The 20,333-nt window shown below is 53.1% G+C and overlaps 2 protein-coding genes across 4 annotated transcripts in view; both read left to right on the top strand.

Moving 5' to 3' along the window:
- PRKCSH (protein kinase C substrate 80K-H) overlaps positions 1 to 20,333 on the top strand; it is a 141,073-nt gene that overhangs the window by 66,372 nt on the left and 54,368 nt on the right. The gene's annotated exons all lie outside the window — the stretch shown is intronic.
- CNN1 (calponin 1) lies at positions 103 to 19,597 on the top strand. Of its 3 annotated transcripts, none has more exons than XM_057541720.1 (7): positions 103 to 262; positions 14,602 to 14,723; positions 17,519 to 17,585; positions 17,696 to 17,833; positions 18,029 to 18,139; positions 18,624 to 18,770; positions 18,851 to 19,597. In XM_057541720.1, exons 2-7 carry the CDS (start codon positions 14,689 to 14,691, stop codon positions 19,094 to 19,096), a joined length of 744 nt encoding a protein of 247 aa, XP_057397703.1. In that variant the 5' UTR covers positions 103 to 262; positions 14,602 to 14,688; the 3' UTR covers positions 19,097 to 19,597. The 3 variants fall into 3 exon arrangements, with proteins under 3 accessions (XP_057397703.1, XP_028019097.2, XP_057397704.1); XM_028163296.2 differs by lacking the exon at positions 103 to 262 and adding an exon at positions 12,458 to 12,612; XM_057541721.1 differs by lacking the exon at positions 103 to 262 and adding an exon at positions 13,617 to 13,635.

Genomic DNA, 20,333 nt, shown 5'->3' with positions numbered 1-20,333 from the left:
TGCCAGGCCCCGCCCTCAATGAGGCAAGCGGCGCCTCCTACCTAGGAATTAAGGAGTTTTGGTCTGGGGAGGAGTGACTGCCCCATTCCCGGGCTGGGAGGCTGGACTTGGGGGGTGGGGGGGGCCTGTGAATCCAACTGGCAGCCCCAGTTTTCCCACCTGAAATGTGGGAATGAAATATTAAAGGTGGAAGTGATGTGGATTCCTTCATTTGTTCAAGAAACATTTGAGCCAGGCGCTGAGGATTGGACACTAACAGTAGGTAAGGTGGCAGGCTCTGCTAATCTAGCTTCATGGGTCTGGGCTAGTGCTTAACCCATTTGTGCATCGATTGTCTCAACCCTGAAATGGGCCAATTATAATAACCTCATGGGTTTTCTTGTTTTTTGTTTTTGAGATTTAATTGAGTTTATGCAGAACAGCCATATAAGTGTATGCTGGGGATTTTTTGTTTGTATCTTTGTTTTTTTGTTTTGGCCTCACCACACGGCTTGTGGTATCTTAGTTCCACACGCCCCCCCCCGCCCCCCCCCCCCCCCGGGATGGAACCTGTGCACCCTGCAGTGGAAGCGAGGAATCCTAACCACTGGACCGCCAGGGAATTCCCTATGCTATTGTTAGTATGGGGGACTCACCCTAACACCTCCCTCCACCTCCCTCACTGGAAGGGCATGGAGGCTGGTTTGACACTTTGGGCCACCCTCATGGAGAGCTGAGGGTCCTGTAGTGTTGTGTGCATATTCATGATTTTGTGTGTGTGTGTGTGTGACTGTGATGTTGGGGTGATAGAGTGTGGAGGTTTTCATGTGTCTTTGTAGTGTCTCAGAACTCAAGCAAAGGTGTGTAGGTTTGTGTGTGGCTGTGTGAGCGTAGGTCAGGGGTGGTCCCCATGTGTGTGTCAGTGTGAGCCAGGCCAGTTGGGACATTGGTGTGTGGGTGTCTTTGTGTGTTCATGTGCCATTAGCTGCATGTGCATCTGTGATTGTACCAGCTTCTGGGCGTCTGTGTGTGTGTAAGGCTGTGGAATTTGTCCCACAATTCTGAGGGCTGGGAGTAGGTGTGTCACATTTCTTTGATGTTCCATGCAATAATGCAAGTGTGATTGCATGTCTGAACACCAGTGGGTTGATGACTGTGTTTGTGACACCTCATGTGTTCCCAACTTGTGGATAAATGATTGTGTCCCACTGTGAAAACGCATGTGACTGTTACACCCCATATCGGTCTGTGTGTGATTGTGTCTACCAGTGTGTGTCTGTGACTGTATGAATCTCTGACTTCATGTGTACATGGCTGTGCTCATGGCACCCTGTGTGTCTCTGACTGTGTGTGACTCTGTGTCCCAGCAATGGTATAAAGGTCTGACCATGCCAAGTCGGGGGATGGTCTCTGACGTTGTGGGACTCCATTGTGTAGTTGTGTCCAACCATTGGTATGTGTTTGTAACACTGTGTGTCTCTGACTTGTATGGGTGACTTGTATGGGTGCCCCCCACCATCGATGTGTCAGTGACAGTGTATGACACTGTGTGTGTCTGTGACTGTGCCTCAATATTGGTCGATTATGACTGTGTTGATCTGTCTGTGTGTGTGACAATGGTGTGTCCCTATGCCTCTGTGTATGACTGTCCACCCAACCATAGTGGGGGCTGTCGCTGTATTTGTAGCTCCCCGAGTGCATCTGTGTGTGGCTGTGTGTCTGATTCCCAGGGTCTACTCACGCTGGTTGTACCCACGAGTGTGTGTGAGAGACGCAGTGTCTGGGTCCCCGGATTTTACTTCTCCTCCCCTGTGTGTGGCAGGCCTGTGATCCCTGGATAATTCCCTTGCCTCAGGGTGTGGCAACACTGGAGATGGTGCAGCTGGCATCTGCCCCGTTGGCTGTAGGAGCTGGGCCTCCGGGCAGAGGAGGTGCCCGAGGCGTGGACGTGGCCACAGCCACCGCTCAATAACCACCCCTACCCGTCTCTATGGCAGGCCCCCCCTCCACCCACCGTGGTTCAGCCTCCTGGCTTCGTCTTGTACCAAAGGAGCTCCTAGGCGCTCAGCCAGCGCGCGTTCAGCAGCCTCCCGCCAGCCTGGGAGCGCGTTTGGACTCACGCAAACTCCTCCAGTGGGACTCCAGGTGGTGCGGGGGCGGGGCTTGAGGGGGCGGGGCCACGCGGAAGAGGGGGCGGGGCCTAATTTGCCTTGCCCCCTCCCCAGGTGTGTAGCCATCCTCCTCTCCCTGGCCATCAGTACCCTTTGCTGGTACAACCTGCTCTCTGTGGAGACAATCAACATCAACCTCACTCTGTAAGGGTCAGCTGGGCCCAAGTGGACATTCTCCACTTCACTCCACCCCTATTCTATGCTCCTGTAGGCGTGGAGAGTCGGCAACATGGAGAAAGGGAGTGGACGCTGCTGAGGATGTCCAGAGGAGGGCGAGATCCCTCCAGGAAGGTTCTCTGAGTGAGGCTGGCCCAGCTAAGGGGCCTCATGGGCCAGCCCACTGTCTGTCTCTACCTCAGCCCAGGCAGAGCCCAGACCTGGGCCTTGACCCCTCCATGCCAGACCCCCAGCTGCCCTGTCCAGAGATGTCCAGAGTGGGGGTCCAGTGGTACCCCCATTCCTCCCATCCCATGGACTGTGGCTGATGACTCTGGTGACCTGGTCTGTGGTAGATGGGATCCAGCTGCGTGCGACTGGGGATCACATTCCCTCAATCCCCTGCCCACTTCTGAACCCTGCTCCCTTCAGACCTGGTTGGTGGTGATTCTCCACAACAGGGATCAGTTGTTCCCGTGTTACCATGCAGTTTCTCTCTTTGGTTTCTCCTGCTTCTATAAAGACCCTTGGAGACACCACCTCTCCCACTACCCTGCCCGCATGCGTTGAACATCTCCTGTGGGCTTGGTTACCATAAGCTCCAAGAGGACAGGGAGATTTTGGTTGTTTGTTTGGTGTGGTGTCCCCAGCATTAGGGACGGAGCCTGGAACATGGGAAGTGCTTAATAGATGTTGGCTACAAAAATGAGTAAACGAATGGGTGAATGTTCCTGAAGCTCACCCGAACCTTTAAAGCCTGCAAACGGTCCCTTGTGACAGCCCCATGTGACTGCCTTCGGCATGCCCGACTAATTACCCTGCCACTGCCTTCGCCCCTCTTTCTCCAGCCCCGGGACAGGCTGCGTTACCTTGTAGAATTCTATGCCCATCTGTGTGTCTGTCACAGCCTTTTGTCAATTTGGGGCACTTGAGTCTGGGGGGGCATGTGAGGGCCTTCCTGCTCCTCTCTTGCATTCACCTTCCTCTCCTTCACTCCTGACCCCTCCCCCCCTTCTCCTGTCCACAGTTGGTTCCTGAGTATGGTGAGCTGCCCCCAAAACTCACCAGTGGCCTTGCTGGTGTGGCCATGGCTGGAGTCTATATAGCTGAAACCACTGGGATACGGTTCTAAAATTCGAGGGGTGATGACCGTGGCTATTGCTGGTCCTGGACATCCTTAACATTCTACGGATATACCTCATCCTGTCTGGGGCCTGAGGCGGGGGAGCCATCCCAGAGAACCCCAGAGCAGAGTGTGGGAAGGGACTGAAGCAATCTGGAAGAGCTTCCCTCAATCCTGCTGCAGCCTCAGACCCAGGGCCAAAATAAGGGAAGCTGTGCATAGGATCCTGAGGCTGTGCCCACCTCCTCACAGGAAGGCTCAGAGTCACTCAACACGCACTTATTGAGGGAATTCCCTGGCTGTCCAGTGGTTAGGACTCCACGCTTTCACTGCCAAGGGCCCAGGCTCAATCCTTGGTCGGGGACCTTAGATTCCGCAAGCTGGGTGGTGCGGCAAAAAACAAAACAAAACAAGCAAACAAACAAAAAACCACACACACACAAAACACAAGCATTTATTGAGAGCCTCCTTTGTAGCAGGCACCGTTCTAAGTGTTGAGGAAAAACAGTAAGCAAAAAAAAAAAAGATTCCTGACCTGGGGGAGCTGGCATTCTCGTGGAGGAGACAGAAAAAAGACCCATGTTCTTTTCTTTTTTTAAAATAAATATTTATTTATTTATTTGTTTGTTTGTTTGTTTTTATTTTTGGCTGTGTTGGGTCTTCGTTGCTGTGCGCGGGCTTTCTCTAGTTGTGGCGAGCGGGGGCTACTCTTCGTTGCGGTGCGCAGGCTTCTCATTGCGGTGGCTTCTCTTGTTGCAGAGCACGGGCTCTAGGCGCATGGGCTTCAGTAGTTGCAGCACATGGTCGCGGGCTCTAGAGCGCAGGCCCAGTAGTTGTGGTGCATGGGCTTAGCTGCTGCGTGGCATGTGGGATCTTCCCAGACCAGGGCTCGAACCCTTGTCCCCTGCATTGGCAGGTGGATTCTTAACCACTGCGCCCCCAGGGAAGCCCGAAAGACCCATGTTCTATAGAAATATTTTCATAGCTATATGCAGCTTGAAAAAATATTAAGTGCAACTTCAGAACTTTTTAGGATATGATTTTGTCTATCATCTTGTGAGTCTTCAGTGATTTTGAACATAGAACATGTAACCTTTTGTAATTAACAGCAATTTTTAGTCCCTTTTTTGCTTGTGTGTAGAGCTTGATTCTTTGTGTTCTGTGTATTAATTTAGGTATTTAGATTTATGCCTTCTGTCATTCTGCCATCTCAAACAAAGCATCAGAATACTTTCATTAATTCAACAAATTAATTACTTAAAACAAATACGTGTTGTGTGCTAGATCCAGAAGGAAATATGAAATTAATTTGAAAAAGGAAAAGAAATTTAAGTTCTCCAAGTACTTAGAATCTGTTTCCAAGAAAGGGTATATTTTCATGAAGTAAAAATGTAAAATGCTACATGTAATTAACAAAAGGGCTGATATTAATAAACAGATTAAGAATTGTTTAAAAAGAAATATTTTATAGCTTGAGCTGTGCATGGTGATTACATGGGTGTATATGTATATAAAAATTCACTGAGCCCTCGATTAAGATGTGTGCATTTTACTTTAAGTAATATCTCAATTAAAAATATTTTAAAAGTGATAATTGATTCATTGAGCTATAATTTGTACACTTTTCTATATGTATGATATACTTGTAAAGTCTATGTAAACACTTCACAACCATTAGGGTGGCCATTATCAAAAAAATAGAATCTAACAAGTGAAGAAAGTGAAACTCTTGTACACTCCTGGTGGGAATGTAAACTGGTTCAGCCACCATGGAAAACAGTATGGCAGTGCCTTAAAAAAATTAAAAATGGAATTACCATATGATTCAGTAATTCCACTTCTGGGTACATACCCCAAAGGACTGAAAGCAGGGACTTGAACAGATAGTCACACACCCATGTTCATAGCAGCATGATTCGCAATAGCCAAAGCAACTCAAGTGTCCATCAGCAGATGAATGGATAAACAAAATGTAGTATATACATACAATGGAATATTATTCAGCCTTAGGAAGGAAAGAAATTCTGACACATACTACAAATAGATAAACCTTAAGGACTTTATGCTAAATGAAATAAACCAATCACAAAGGGACAAATACTGTATGATTCCACTTATATGAGGTACCTAGAGAGTAATCAAATTATCATGGAGACAGAAAGTAGAATGATGGTTGCCAGGAGTTGGGGGAGGGGGAGAGTGGGGAATCACTGTTTAATGGGGGCAGAGTTTCAGTCCTGGAAGATGAAAAAAGTTCTGGAGAGGGATGGTGGTGATGGCTGCACAAAAACATGAATGTACTTAATATCACAGAACTGTACACTTAAAAATAGTACATTTTATGTTATATATTTTACCACAATTTTGAAAAAGTCTACTTAAAAATGATAAGTGATAACAGAGAATAGTGAAGCAGAAGAAGGGAGGAGGTGCAAGAGGGGTTTGCAGTTTGAAACTGGCTGGTTAGAAGGTGTCACTGAGCAGGTGATCTTTGAGTAAAGACCTGAAGGAGGTGAGTGAACCATCTGAAGATTTGGGGAACACTTTGGGCATAAGGAGCGACTGCAAAGGCCTTTGGAGTGGAGTGAACTGAGGGAAATACGAGGAGGTCAGAGTGGAGTGGGGGGGGTGCTCCTGGGCTCCCCCAGAAAGCCCTGGTTTTAGGCTATTAATTACCCCAACAGATTAGCACATAAAAGGGGGGGTTGGCAGTGGCAGAGGCTCCAGGCGATGACGTTTCTCCGCTCCCATAAAGCCACTTCTGCAATCCCTTGGCCTCCATGACACAGGGTGCTGGCAGGGGGACGGAAAGATACTCACAGCCACCCTTAGGATGCCTCCAGGACTCTGCGCAGCCGCAGCACATCTGCCATCGAGATTCCTGTGATTGGCCGATATAAGAGGCGCTACAGCCAATCAACTGCCGGTCCAGAAGGGCTTGCGCACCTTCCCCAGCACGTTGACAGCCACGTGGGCAGCTGCTGGGAGTGCTACTGCCCTCTGCTGGGCGTGCCCAGCTATGAGTAGGCGCAGTTCGATCTGCTCAGCTGGGTCTGGGTGAAGGCACGCGTGGGCGGTGGTGGGCTCACCAACCTGGCCGCAGCCTTTAGAGCTCCCATTGTTCCTCTTCCTAGTGAGGCAGTTGCGGCTCTCATTTTCTAATTTATCCTTCCAGAAGTAGTTGATTCAAACACAGACATGTGCTTTTTTTTTTTTTTTATGGGGGGGATTTTTTTTTTTAAACACAGAGCACAATAGCATGTGTGAAGCCCTGATGTAGACCCTTTAACAGGCAGTCCTCAAAACAACTCAAAGAAAATAGCAGCTTCACAGTGGAGGGTCCTGGCAGACATCAGTTTAAGCAAGGCGCCAAGGTTAACATCACCAGCAATAAGTCACAGTAACATCATAAGCCCTTGGTATGGGAAGGGAACATCACCTTTCTGGTATCCTTCTCACTAAAGCAAAATCCCCACTCTAATCAAGACAAACCAAATTGAGAGACAGGCTATAAAATTACTAACCAGTGCTCTTCAAAAGTGTCAAGGCCGTGAAAGACTAAGGGACTGTCACAGACCAAGGAGTCTAAGAAAACATGACAACTAAATGCCATGAGGGATCTTGGATTGGGTCCTGGAACAGAAAAAGGACATGAGTTAAAAAACTGGAGTCTGTAGTTTATTAATAGTATTGTGCCAAGGTTAATTTCTTAGTTTTGATAAGCGTACTATGGTTATGTAAGATGTCAACAGTAGGGGCAGAAGGGTGAAGGGTATTTGGGAACTCTCTGTGCTATTTTTTTTGCAACTTTTCTGTAAGCCTAAAATTATCTCCAAACAAAAAGTTAAAAAGAAACAAGCCTACTGAAGCGGACACTATTAATATGCCCATTTTCCAGAGGAGGAAACTCAACCACAGAGACGTTAAGACACCTGCCTGAGATCACACAGCCAGGAAGCACCAGGGTATGACCCAAACCCATGGAATACGGATCCAGAGGCCCCCCCACCACTCTTAACCACAGCACCACAGTGCCTTTATTTAATTGAAACAAAGTGCTGCATATTCTGCTGTCATCTTTGTCTGTCTCACGTGTTCCCTGTTGATAGATCTACAGGGTGACTTGTTATTAAAAGGCCACTGCAATAAATGTGATTCTTCATACCTACACTTGTACTTCTTAGGAATATTCTAAAAAAGAGATTTGCTGGTTCAGAGGTGTATTACATAGGTAGGGTTCTCCAGAAAAACAAAAAAAATGTATGTACATATACATATATATATTGATATATATGAGAGAGACGATTTATTATAAGGAATTGACTTATGTGATTATGGAGGCTGAGAAGTCCAAGTCCAAGATCTGCAGTTGGCAAGCTGGGGACCCAGGAGAGTAGATGATGTAGTTCCAGTCCAAGAACAAAGGTCTGAAAACCAGGAGCATCAACGGTATAAGTTCCAGTCCAAGAGCTGGCAGGCTTGAGACCAAAGAAAAGCTGGTGTTTCAGTTCCAGTCTGAAGGCAGGAAAAGACCCATGTCCCAGCTCAAGGCAGTCAGGCAGGAGGAGTTCCTTCTTACTGGACGGGGGAATCAGCCTTTTTGTTCTATTCAAGCCTCCAACTGATCTGATGAAGCCCATCCATATTGGGGAAGGCAATCTGTTTTACTCAGACTGCAAATTCAAATATTAATCTCATCCAAAAACACCCTTGAAGACATACCCAGAATAATGTTTGACCAAGTATCTGGGCACCCCCTGGCCCAGTTGACTTGACACGTAAAAGTAACCACCAGAAAAAGGAAGGACACTTATCATTTTGAAAACTATCAACAAACTGCCCATGCCCATCAACGATGTTCCCTAAGCCTCCCCAGCATTTGTTGTTATGAGGTGTTCTGATTTTTGCCAATCCGGGCCACTCTTTTATTTTTATTTTTTTCATTTTTTTGGCCACACCATGCGGTATGCAGGATCTTAGTTCCCCGACCAGGTATCAAACCCGGGCCCTCTGCAGTGGAAGCACGGACTTTTAACCACTGGACCACCAGGGAAGTCCTGTGGAGGGGGCTTTTTATTTTTTAAATTTTATTATTATTTTTAAAAATGTATTTATTTATTTTTGGCTGCGTTGGGTCTTCCTTGCTGCACGTGGGCTTTCTCTGGTTGCAGCGAGCGGGGGCTACTCTTCGTTGTGGTGCACGAGCTTCTCATTGCAGTCGCTTCTCTTGTTGCAGAGCACGGGCTCTAGGGCACACAGGCTTCAGTAGTTGTGGCACGCGGGTTCAGTAGTTGTGGCTCGCAGGCTCTAGAGCGCAGGCTCAGTTGTTGTGGTGCACGGGCTTAGTTGCTCCGCGGCACGTGGGATCTTCCCGTACTAGGGATCAAACCCATGTCCCCTGCATTGGCAGGTGGATTCTTAACCACTGCGCCACAGGGGAAGTCCGAGGGGGCTTTTTAAAATCACTTATTCAAATGGAAGTTTTTATGGAGGCAGACGTACGTATCCACTGTCAGGTGCAAACACTGAAATGAATAGCTCCCTCCTGCCCATCCTCTCACAGTCTGGGGGTGTGGGATACATTATTTTAGAGCAGGTGGTCAGGGAGGGCCTCTCTGAAGAGGGGACATCTGAGCAGAGGAAATGAGGGAGAGGGCTCACAGGCATCTTGTGGACATGTGTCGAGGCGGAAGGGACTACAAAGATGAGAGCGTGCTTGGGCACTCAAGAAATACACGTGGAAGGATGTGGGAGCACCAGGAGCAGCGTGACCCTGGGGGAGTGACTTGGTTTCTCTGAACCTTTTCTTTATCTATAAAAGGGTCTAAGGGACTTCCCTGGCAGTCCAGTGGTTAAGACTCTGTGCTTCCAAAGCAAGGGGCTCCGGTTGATCCCTGGTGGGGCAACTAAGATCCCACATGCCCCACCGCCCCGCCCCCCTCCCCCCAAAAAAGGGGTCTAAGACTTTCCCCCTCAAGAGGGTGGTGGTGAGGATTAAGTGAGATTGTGCCTGGCACAGTGCCTGGCATGGAGTGAGCCCTCCAGAAACAGAAGCCATCCGGGGAAGGGAGAGCTAGGTAGGGGGTGGGTTTGGGGGTGCTGGCAGACGTGGTCTGCCAAGATAGGCAAGTGAAGGGGGTGAGACTCTCCCGGACACAGGCGCAGAGGTGTGGGTGTGTGTGTGTGTGTGTTAGTTCTGAGAGTCAGAAAGTTTCTGGGGGATCTCCTAAGATTGAAGAAAGGCAGAGCTTTTCTTTCCAGACTGTCCTGGACTCCTCGAGAAAAGAAACTCTATTCCTTACTAAAGCCCATCCTTCTCATTCAGATGGCAAACTGAGGCACAGAGGGGCTGCGGCCTGGGAAGCGCCAAATAGGAGCTGAGTGGGGGGTCTGCACACCGGGCAGCCAGTGATGGGGGAGTCCCCTGGGGCTGGGTCCTCGGGATGGGATCAGTCCCCTCTCTCCGCCTCTACCCCCATCCATCAGACAGAAACAGAGACAATACAGAGACACTGAGAAAAACGGTGACCAAGAGGCGCGGAACAGAAAATGAGACGCAGAGACGGCGAGATAAAGACAGAGGAGACATGGGGACAGAGAGAAAGAGACAGTGAGATGGGCAGATTCATAGAGACGCAGAGAGAGACAAAGGCTGAGACAGAAGAAGGCTAGGCGACGCTGAGAGACGGGCACAGAACGACCAAAAGACATTGCAAGAGATACAGAGACACCGACCCAGAATTGGAGGGACAAACGGACCCAAAAAGGGCTGCTCCCTAGGGAGACCCCGGGCTGCCCCGTCTGGGGGCAAGCCAAGTGCTCCCCCACTCCGCCCCCGTCGTGCCTGGGCAGTGACTTCAGAGCCAGCGCGGATTCTATAAATGGCCAAGCGACAGCGGGCCGGGGGGCGGGGCCGAATGAGTCAGCGCGTTGCGTCATCGCCGCCTGGATGCCGCCAGGCCCCGCCCCCACCCTCCTGGGCCGCCAGGGGGCGCCGGCCGAGAGCCAGCCGAGGCGCGGGTCTTCTCATGCGCAGTAGCGACCTGTGGCCCGCTGCGGGCCGCTCAGCGTGGGCAGGATCCGGCAATCTACGCGTTTGAATCCTGGCTCCGCCACCCTGGAGCTGCGTGACTCCGGGCAGTCGGCTTCACCTCTCTGTGCAACATTTAGACCCCACATCATAAGGCTGCTGTGAGGAATGAGTTAACAGATCCAAAGCACTCAGTACGTAGTAGGAGCTAATTGTTTGCTCATTTTATGTATTTTAGCGTATCTTCAATATACCATTAGACACTATCAACTTGGTAGTTGCCTTAGCCCAGTCGTTCTCAAATGGGAGCGATCTGCTGGCGACCCCTCCCCCCCCCCATAGCTTTCCCAGGGACATTTGGCAACCTCCGGAGACTTTCCTGTTTGTCAAGGCTAAGGTGGGGGGAGGTGAAGGGAGGAACGACTTCTCTGGCGGTCCAGTGGTTAAGACCCCCCAGGGGGTTCGGGTTCGATCCCTGGTCGGGGAACTAAGATCCCGCATGCCATGCGGTGCGGCCAAAACAAAACAATAAAGACTAAGGTGAGGGGGGGGCGTTGCTTCTGGCACTGAGTAGGTAGAGGCTGGGGATGCTGCTTAAAGTTCTGCAATGCCCAGGACAGACCCCCGCCCCCACGATGAATTATCCAGCCGGGATGTCAACAGTAGCAAGATTGAGAAACCCTGCCTTAGTCTCATAGCATTAGGGGCAGAGGCCCGGGTTCAAATTCTGCTCTGTCACTAGTGAGCTGTGTGACACTGGGAAAGGGATGCCACACCCCCGTGCCTCAGTTTCCCCATCTGTAAAGTGGATATAATAGCAGCACCCACTTCTGAGGGTGTTGTGAGGTTTGAGTGGATACGTGTACAGCATTTGGACCAGGGCCTAACATAAGGGCTGTTGTCATTATTAGTACATCACGGCTGTGCCCTTAGCATGTGGCCAGCAAATTGCATGTCCTTGATGTATCATTAGTGTATGATATGGTTGCTGACATGTTATCCAAGTGTCACTAACATGGCCTAAACATACATGGCATGACGTGGGCATGTCATCCACCCCTATGGTACAAGGGTGAGACCTGGACAGGCGGGACTGCTTGCAGGTGTTCCCTCCAGGCCAGCCTGGCTGGGACAGGAATATATGGGGGTGTCCATGGCCTGGAACCCACTAACACAGCCACTCCGTGGTTCAGGCAACCCACAGGTGGATGGGGAGGGTGAGATCCAGGGTCTCTGCTCCCCCAGGTCCTTATGAGGGGATGGAGGGGACAGAAGTGGGGTGCCAGATTCTCAGCAGAAATACTGCTATTCCCTGTCTTTCCCTGTACCAGGCACTGCCCTGGGCATATTGGAGGCATTATTTCTTTGGCTGCGCCACCTGGTTTGCGGAATCTTAGTTCCCTGACCAGGGACCAAACCCGTGCTTCCTGCAGTGGAAGCACAGAGTCTTAACCATTGGACCACCAGGGAAGTCCCAGGCCTTATTTCTTCTGATCCTCACAACACCCTCATGAACAGGCACTATCATTAGTCTATTTTACAGATGTGGCAACAGAGGCTCAGAGAGGGGAAGGGGCTGGCCTACATTTATAGACTACTGGTGTCTGGACTTAAAACCAGGGTGGCGCTCCATAAACTACCACAGGTGGTAGTCCTGCCTCAAGACAGGAGAGAAACGAAGAAAGATGACCTTAGAGGTGTGGGGAGATAGCCTCAGAGACAGACACAAAGAGATGAGGAGACCCAGCCAGAGGCCTAATGAACAGTGGGGAGTGGGGAAAGGTTGGTCTCTGTCTGGCCAAGCTGCCCGCCGCCCCAAAAAAGAATAACCCAGGCCGCCCCCCTAGGTGGAAACAATGACACAATCAGCTCCCAATACCAAGGCCCTGACATCACGAAGGGGGGCTGGCCAAGGTGGGGGGCGCCCCGCCCCTTGGCAGGCCTCTATGGCCAATGGGACGGCCTTGGAAGAGGCCCGGGCCGCCTCCCGAGCTTCAAAAACGTGTGAGGAGGGAAGAGGGTGCAGACGGAGCTTCAGCTGCTGCCGCCTTCTTCAGCGCTGCTGCCCCCGCTGTCCACCGTCAGCCAGCATGTCCTCTGCTCACTTCAACCGAGGCCCCGCCTACGGGCTGTCAGCTGAGGTCAAGAACAAGGTAGGGCTGGAGGGCCTCCCCCCGACCTGGCCCACTTGCCCTGCCAGGCCAGAGGCCCCACACTTGGGGTTCCATGGACCCCCTTCCTGCCTATCCCATATGACTTGGAACCTGAGAGAGAAAAAGGACGAGTATGGGGAAGGGGCTGCCTTCCTCCCCGGCCTGAGCATCCCAGAGCCCTCAGCTCCTGTTGGGGTGTGAAATGGGGGGGCATGCAGGCAGTCACAGGTAAACTGAGGCGGTTGGTCCATTGTGAAACCCCACTTGATTAGAGTCCCCTGTTAACCCTTTTTGTTTCTGGGGGTCTGAGGAAGGACTTGATTTTGCCCACACCCCCTAGCCTGACAAAGAATTTGCGGTGTGCTCCAGAGCTGGGGTTCCTGGGAGGTGAGGCCCCAAGGTGTTGGAGATCGTGAAGGAAACGGAGAGGCTGAGGATGGGCAGAGAGTGGGCATTAGGGACAAAGCAGGGGTCTCCTAATTCTGGGGGTGGGAGGACATGGGGACATCACCTTCATGCTATGTATGGGTAAACTGAGGTTCAGAAAGAAGAGGCAAGTAGCTCTGGTCCTATATAAGAGAGATTCAGAACTGGGCCCCTGAACTTGCGGCCCACGCCCCCCATGGGATCAGCTTCTCCAGGGCAGCGAGCTTGAAGTCCCCAACCCACTGGAACAATCCCTTGAGCGCTGCCCGGGGAGAAGTCCCAGCCCCATTTGACAGAGGGCAACACTGAGGCTCAGGGTGGCTTTTCCCAGGGTTCCACAGGCAGGAAATGGGGAGCTGGGATTGGGAACCTGAGTCGGGGGGATCCTCGGGGCTGGAGGAGGGGGCGGGTGCTCGGGCAGGAGACAGATCCCAGCGTCGCCCCCCCTCCCCCCAGCGCCGGCCCAGGAGCCGAGCGGAGCCGCCGCGCCATATAAGGCGGCCTCGGGAGCCCGGCCCGCGGGGCCGCGCTATATAAGGGCCGGTTTGCTTTATAAAGCCGGGCTGATGGGGAGGGGGGCGGCAAGGCCGGGGCCAGGTGAGGGGGCCATCCCCTCCCCCAGGAGAAGGGGCGACCGGGTCTCCCAGGGGCCCGGAGCCTGTCTGGGCTGGGGTAGAGAGTTCTGGGGAAACGGAGGGGGGCAAAGTGGGAGAGGAGAGGTGGGGGAGAGACGCAGAGATACTGGAAGCCTGAGACTTGAGAGGGACGGATGGGGGAGGGCGAGCCTGGAGCAAGATAAGACTGAGACAGGGATGGAGAGGCGGAGAGACGGCTGAGCCCCATCCTCACCCGAGGCAGGGAACCTGGAGTCGGAGAGATGGAGAGAGACCTATGAAAGCAGAGATGGATGAGCTATGAGCCCCACCCCCAGCCGGACACGAAGAGATGGGGACAGGATGACAGGGCCTAGGAAAGACAGACAGAGCTGGGAGAGAGACCGAGGACATCGTGCCATGGGGAGAGAGACAGAGAAATACAGACATGCATGGGGCCAGGAGTTAAGGCAAAGACAGGCCCTCGCCCCGAGCCAGAGAGGGGGCCCCAGGGATGAGGACCTGGAGAGACACTGAGACAGAGATGTAAGACAGAGCAGTCCCCTGCAAGGCGGCATCCGGGGGCACCTCCTTAGGGCTCCTCCTCCCCTGCCTGAAGCTCCCAGGACGGGGGGGCAGGGCCAGGGGAAGCTAAACCCCAAGTTTGGTCTGGAGGGGGAACCAAGAGGCCAGGCGCCGCCCCCCAGCTCTGAGTATCTCGTTCTCCACCCCTTAATCCACATTCTGTGGTGCCAAACCTCAGAATGCCTGGAATGGCCCCCTGGGCAGGTGCCACCTCAACACTGGCCCTCAGCAACCCCCCCCCCCCCAACTGGACGTTGGGACAGAATTGCCTTAGTTGGGAAGGGACGAGGGAAGAGATCAGACTTGGGAATCTTGGATTGGGCCTGGGAGCCGACCCTGCTCCCCACTGCGTCCTCACCACCTTCTCTGTGTCCCCCACCACCAGCTGGCCCAGAAGTACGACCACCAGCGGGAGCAGGAGCTTCGAGAGTGGATCGAGGGGGTGACAGGGCGCCGCATTGGCAACAACTTCATGGACGGCCTCAAAGACGGCATCATTCTTTGCGAGTGAGTGGGGAGCTCATGGCCCAGACTCTGCCTTGGGCTGCCCCCAACCCCTCATCTCTACTACCTGAGCCCCTCAAATGACCAAGAGCTCAGAGCTGGATTGGGCACTTTATATCTGATACCTTTGTTTTGAGGTATCAGATATAAAGATAATCACTGTGCCCATTTAACAGTAAAGAAAACTGAGCCTCAGGTAAAACACGTCGCCCAAAGTCCCACGCTGTTCCAACAGAAATGACTTCCGAATCTAGAGTCTGAACCGCCACGCATACGGGGCAGCCACGTGTATGGTCTCTAGAGTCCCGAGAAAGGGAGGTCACGGCGAAAAGGCACTGGGCCACATCGGCTGTCCACTGCTGGCTTGGTGACCTGAGGGATGCACCACAGTAATTTAAGTGGGCCCTGATTCTCTCCCCCTCTCAGAACCTAATCACTGAGGGAGAGGAAAACCCTCAACAGCTCCCAAGCCCCGATTCCAGATTCCACCTCCTAGATTTCACTGCAACCCTATTTCTGGGCGGGGCCCTGAGCCCAGCTGGGGTCCTGTCTTTTTCTCTGAGTCTGACCCAGGGCAGGGTGACCCTAAGAGCCAGAGCTTGTGCTAGGGAAGCTTCCCAAAGGCACAGCGTTACCAAGCCCTAGCTTGCTGGAAAGAGAGGGGCTGGGGGATGTTGTTCTACCATATCCAAGGAATGGGGGGACAGTCTGGTGTCCCAGGCCTTAAAGAGTGCAGGGCCACCCACCCATTTATGGAGGAGGTGCATTTATGAAGCACCTGCTGTGTGCCAGCCAGGTCTAGGCGCTGGGGATAGTGAACAAAACAGACTCGACTTGGGGCGCTTACAGACCTTTAGTCCTGGTGGGGGGGATTGAACAAATAATTGATGAAATAATCACATACTTGCCTGTGGTGGGAAGTACCATGAGGAAGAGTCAAGCTGGGAAGGATGGGGGGGTGGGGGGCGGGGGGCGAAGGGTTGCTGCTTTGTACAGAATGGTCTGGGAGGTCTTTCTGAAGAGGTCATATTGAAGCAGATTCTTAGATGAAGTGAGGGAAGTTGCCGGCAGGACATCTTAGGGAAGAGTGGGCCAGGCAGCGGGGACAGCCAGTGCAAAGGCCCTGGGGTGGGAGCATGCCTCAGTGATCAGGGAAAGTGGAGGGAGTTAGCTGGGGGCCAGATGGTACAGGGCCTCTTCGTCCTTCATGCTCTGGAGGTAGGCTTTTATTCTCAAGGCAATAGGAAACCATGGGAGTGCTGTGAACTGGGGAGTAACTGGAAATTTTTTTTTTTTAATTGAAGCATAGTTGATTTACAGTTGTGTTAATTTCTGCTGTACAGCAAAGTTATACAAGGTCCTACTGTATAGCACAGAGAACTATATTTAATATCCTATGATAAACCGTAACGGAATTGTTTTAAGAAGGCCATTTTAGCCATGGGATGACAAGCATCTGGAGGGGATGAGGTGGAAGCTGGGAGCCCAAGGGGAGGTCAAGGCAAGAGCCCAGGAAAGAGACACTGATGGCTCAGAGCAGGGCGGAGGTGGGCTTCTGGAAGTCTTCAGGAGGCAGAGTAAAAGGAATTGCTGAGGGATGGAATGTGGGGGTGAGAGAGAGGGAGAGGAGAGTCAAGGGCGGCGGAGGGCTTTTTTTTTTTAATTTTTATTTATTTATTTATTTATTTATTTATTTTTAACATCTTTATTGGAGTATAATTGCTTTACAATGGTGTGTTAGTTTCTGCTTTATAACAAAGTGAATCAGTTATACATATACATATGTCCCCATATCTCTTCCCTCTCGCGTCTCCCTCCCTCCCACCCTCCCTATCCCACCCCTCTAGGTGGTCACAAAGCACTGAGCTGATTTCCCTGTGCTATGCGGCTGCTTCCCACTAGCTATCTATTTTACGTTTGGTAGTGTATATATGTCCATGCCACTCTCTCTCTTTGTCACATCTTACCCTTCCCCCTCCCCATATCCTCAAGTCCATTCTCTAGTAGGTCTGTGTCTTTATCCCCGTCTTGCCACTAGGTTCTTCATGACCTTTTTTAAAATTTTTCCTTAGATTCTGAGACCTGGAGGGCTGGGTTTACTGAGCTGGGGAGGATGGAGGGAGTTCTGTGGGGGGAAGTGGGTGTCAGGAGTCCAGGTACGGTTCATTTGATTTGAGACACCCATGTGGGGATCTGGAATGGAGAGTAAGAGGTGGGCTGCAGGAAGATGTTGGGGAGGTGTTGGCATATGAAGTCAAGAGAGGACTTCCCTGGCCGTCCAGTGGTTCAGACTCTGCGCTTCCACTGCAGGGGGCACGGGTTAGATCCTTGGTCGGGGAACTAAGATCCCACATGTTGTGCAGCATGGCCAAAAAAAAAATAAAATGCCAAGAGACTGGATGAGATCAAAGGGGTGAGTGTAGCCAGAGAAGAGGCCCCAGCCCTGAGCTGCGGGCTCTCCGAGGTATAGCGGTTCGCAAAAGAAAAGGAGATTGAAACATGGTCACGAGCGAGGCAGGTGCACCCAGGAGACTCCCCTACACCCTCCATTGGGAGACTTTCCGACCTGAAGGAGTCTAGCTCCCCGGGGTTGGTTTCCCATCTGGGTCCTGCCTGTGTGTGTGGATGGTCTGTGTGGGGCTGCAGCTGGGGGCTGAAGCTGGGGGCTGACTGCAGTGGGAAACAGAAAAAAGCATAGCGCCCACTGACTGTCATCCTGACCCCTTGTCCCGCTGGGCTGGGCTTGGGTGGGGGCAGTAGGGGTCTCCTTCCTCAGTGCCCTCCCCTGCGCCTTGCAGGTTCATCAATAAGCTCCAGCCAGGCTCTGTGAAGAAGGTCAATGAGTCCACCCAGAACTGGCACCAGGTGAGCCCAGACTCTCTTAACTCTTTCGACCCCTGGCCCGTAGCCCCTCAGAGCTCCACCCAGACCCCCAACTCCCCTCCCACCCCTGACTGCCACCGGCTCCCCTCCAGCTGGAGAATATCGGCAACTTCATCAAGGCCATCACCAAGTACGGGGTGAAGCCCCACGACATCTTTGAGGCCAACGACCTGTTCGAGAACACCAACTACACCCAAGTGCAGTCCACCCTCCTGGCCCTGGCCAGCATGGTGAGTGTGGCTGAAGGGTGGGCATGGGGCCGGGGGGCCGCGGGCGCTCGGGGCTGGGATGCGGGTGGGGCCCCTTGTGCCCTCTGAGCCCCGGGTGGGTGGGAGGGGGAAAGCAGGTGCTGCTCAGGGTCTCCGAGGGGACAGTGTGGCCCAGGGGCTTCCTTGTCAGTCCCTGCCCCCCCTCGCCCTCCCCAGGCCAAGACGAAAGGGAACAAGGTGAACGTGGGAGTGAAATACGCAGAGAAGCAGGAACGGAAATTTGAGCCAGAGAAGCTAAGAGAAGGGCGGAACATCATCGGGCTGCAGGTACTACCCCTTCTTCACCCGGGTCTCACTGCTGAGCTGAGCAGAGAGTCAGGGAGTGGAGGAGGCCGGGAGGGCGCCCTGGTCCCTTCAGGCTTCGGCAGGGGGGTGGCAGGATATTTGGCCTTTACTATATGCTTGGCATTTTTCCATACCCTAACTCACTCCTCCGACAGCTCTAGGGGGTGGGTACTGTTATCAGCATACCCTTTATACAGATGGGAAAACTGAGGCCTGGAGAAGATAGCTTACTTGCCAGGATTGGCCACGTGATGAGCGGCCGGGCTGGAACTTGAACCCTGGAAGTCAGGCCACCTATCAGTCATGTGACCCACCTTCTCTGGGCCTCAGTTTCCAGTCTGTAGCCTGAGGGTGGAAACAGTGCCTCATTAGACGGCCATGTTAAGTGTCTGCTGACATGAGTTACATCTCATGGCCCACCGTGAGATTTGTAAACCCCGGGGTGATTCTCCTTCTGGCTCCCTAGATGGGCACCAACAAGTTTGCCAGCCAGCAGGGCATGACAGCCTACGGCACCCGGCGCCACCTCTACGACCCCAAGCTGGGCACAGACCAGCCCCTGGACCAGGCCACCATCAGCCTGCAGATGGGCACCAACAAGGGAGCCAGCCAGGTGTGTGGGGGGCCATGGGGCGGGCTGGTGGGGCTGTGCCCCTCGCCGTCCCCTCGGCCTGACTGCGCTGCCCTCCGCAGGCCGGCATGACCGCTCCCGGGACCAAGCGGCAGATCTTCGAGCCGGGGCTGGGCATGGAGCACTGCGACACGCTCAACGTCAGCCTGCAGATGGGCAGCAACAAGGGGGCCTCGCAGCGGGGCATGACGGTGTACGGGCTGCCCCGCCAGGTCTACGACCCCAAGTACTGCCTGACGCCCGAGTACCCGGAGCTGGGCGAGCCTGCCCACAACCACCACGCGCACAACTACTACAACTCTGCCTAGGGCCCTGGGCCTCCCGCCTTCCCCCGGGGAGGCCGGCTGCTGCTCTTGGCAGGGCCCAGCCCGGCCCGCCGACCCCCTCCCCCTGCATGGTTCCTCCAGCCCGCTGGCACGTGCCTACAGGGTTAGCGTTTGGGGGGAGCAGACTGGGGGGGGCCTGTGGGGGGGAAAGGGGGCTCCTCCCCGGGTCCAACATAGAGCTGGGTGTTCCCAGCAGCACCCAAAGGACGCACTGAGCAAAGCTACCCCGCTGTCCCCCACTCCCCACAGGTGGGTCCCCCCAGGACAAGAAGCCCCCCCAAGCGAAGCCCCCAGAGCCCAGGCTCGCCTCCCCCCCCATTCCCACAGTGGGAGCAAACTGCATGCCCAGACCCCCAGCGGACACACGCGGTTTGGTTTGCAGCTGGTGTTAAGGGATGTGACAGCGGTGTTTGTAACGCGAGCACTTTCTTTTTCTACTTCACTGGAGCACAATAAATGGCTGTAAAGTTATCTGAGGACTCAGGGCTGCCCTGTCACAGAGGCTGTGTGGCTCTAGCACACACATAAGTGGCCTTGCTCAGATATACCCCATCTCCCACACACACATCTGCACAGGCACACACACTCACATGCACCCTAAGATACACACACAGAGCTCACAGAGCTCGCTGGACCCAGGACGGGCCCCCCCCTCACTCACAAAATCCACACGCATGCACACTTCGTGTGTATGGTGTTCACACGCTCTCTACAGCCTTAGTGCACACACCCTTTCACACACAGATACACATGCAGTACACACTCCTACTCGAGGCACATAAAAACATAAACCCTCACACAGGTACACAATACACACACACAGACACACATGCTCAGCACCCATGTACCTTCCCTGGGGGCCTGTGGGTTGCGTTGAGGCCAAGCGCCGGGACGGGCTAAATGGGATGTAAATCACAGTTCTGCAGCTTGCCAGCTAGGTGACCTTGGGCAAGTCACTTCCCTTCCCTAGGCCTGTTTTCCCATTAGGAAAATGAGGACATGGAACCTTGTGGGGTCACAGGGAGCTTAAATGAAATGATGCCTCCAGACAGGGGATGACATTTGGTACTGACCATGAGAATGGACAACCAGCCAGGTCCTGGAGGCCCCTGTGGGCAGGGAGAACCCTTTAGCCCTGAAGTAGACTGTGGGAAGGTGGGAGGGGACAGGGCAGTGGGGAAAGATGGGCACTTTGGAAAGATATGCCCGCTTTGGATGG

This window comes from Balaenoptera acutorostrata, chromosome 2 (assembly GCF_949987535.1).
Source record: "Balaenoptera acutorostrata chromosome 2, mBalAcu1.1, whole genome shotgun sequence".
NCBI classification, from domain to species: Eukaryota; Metazoa; Chordata; class Mammalia; order Artiodactyla; family Balaenopteridae; genus Balaenoptera; species Balaenoptera acutorostrata.
The sequence above is the reverse complement of the archived record's forward strand: the minus strand, read 5'-3'. Positions and strand labels throughout refer to the sequence as shown.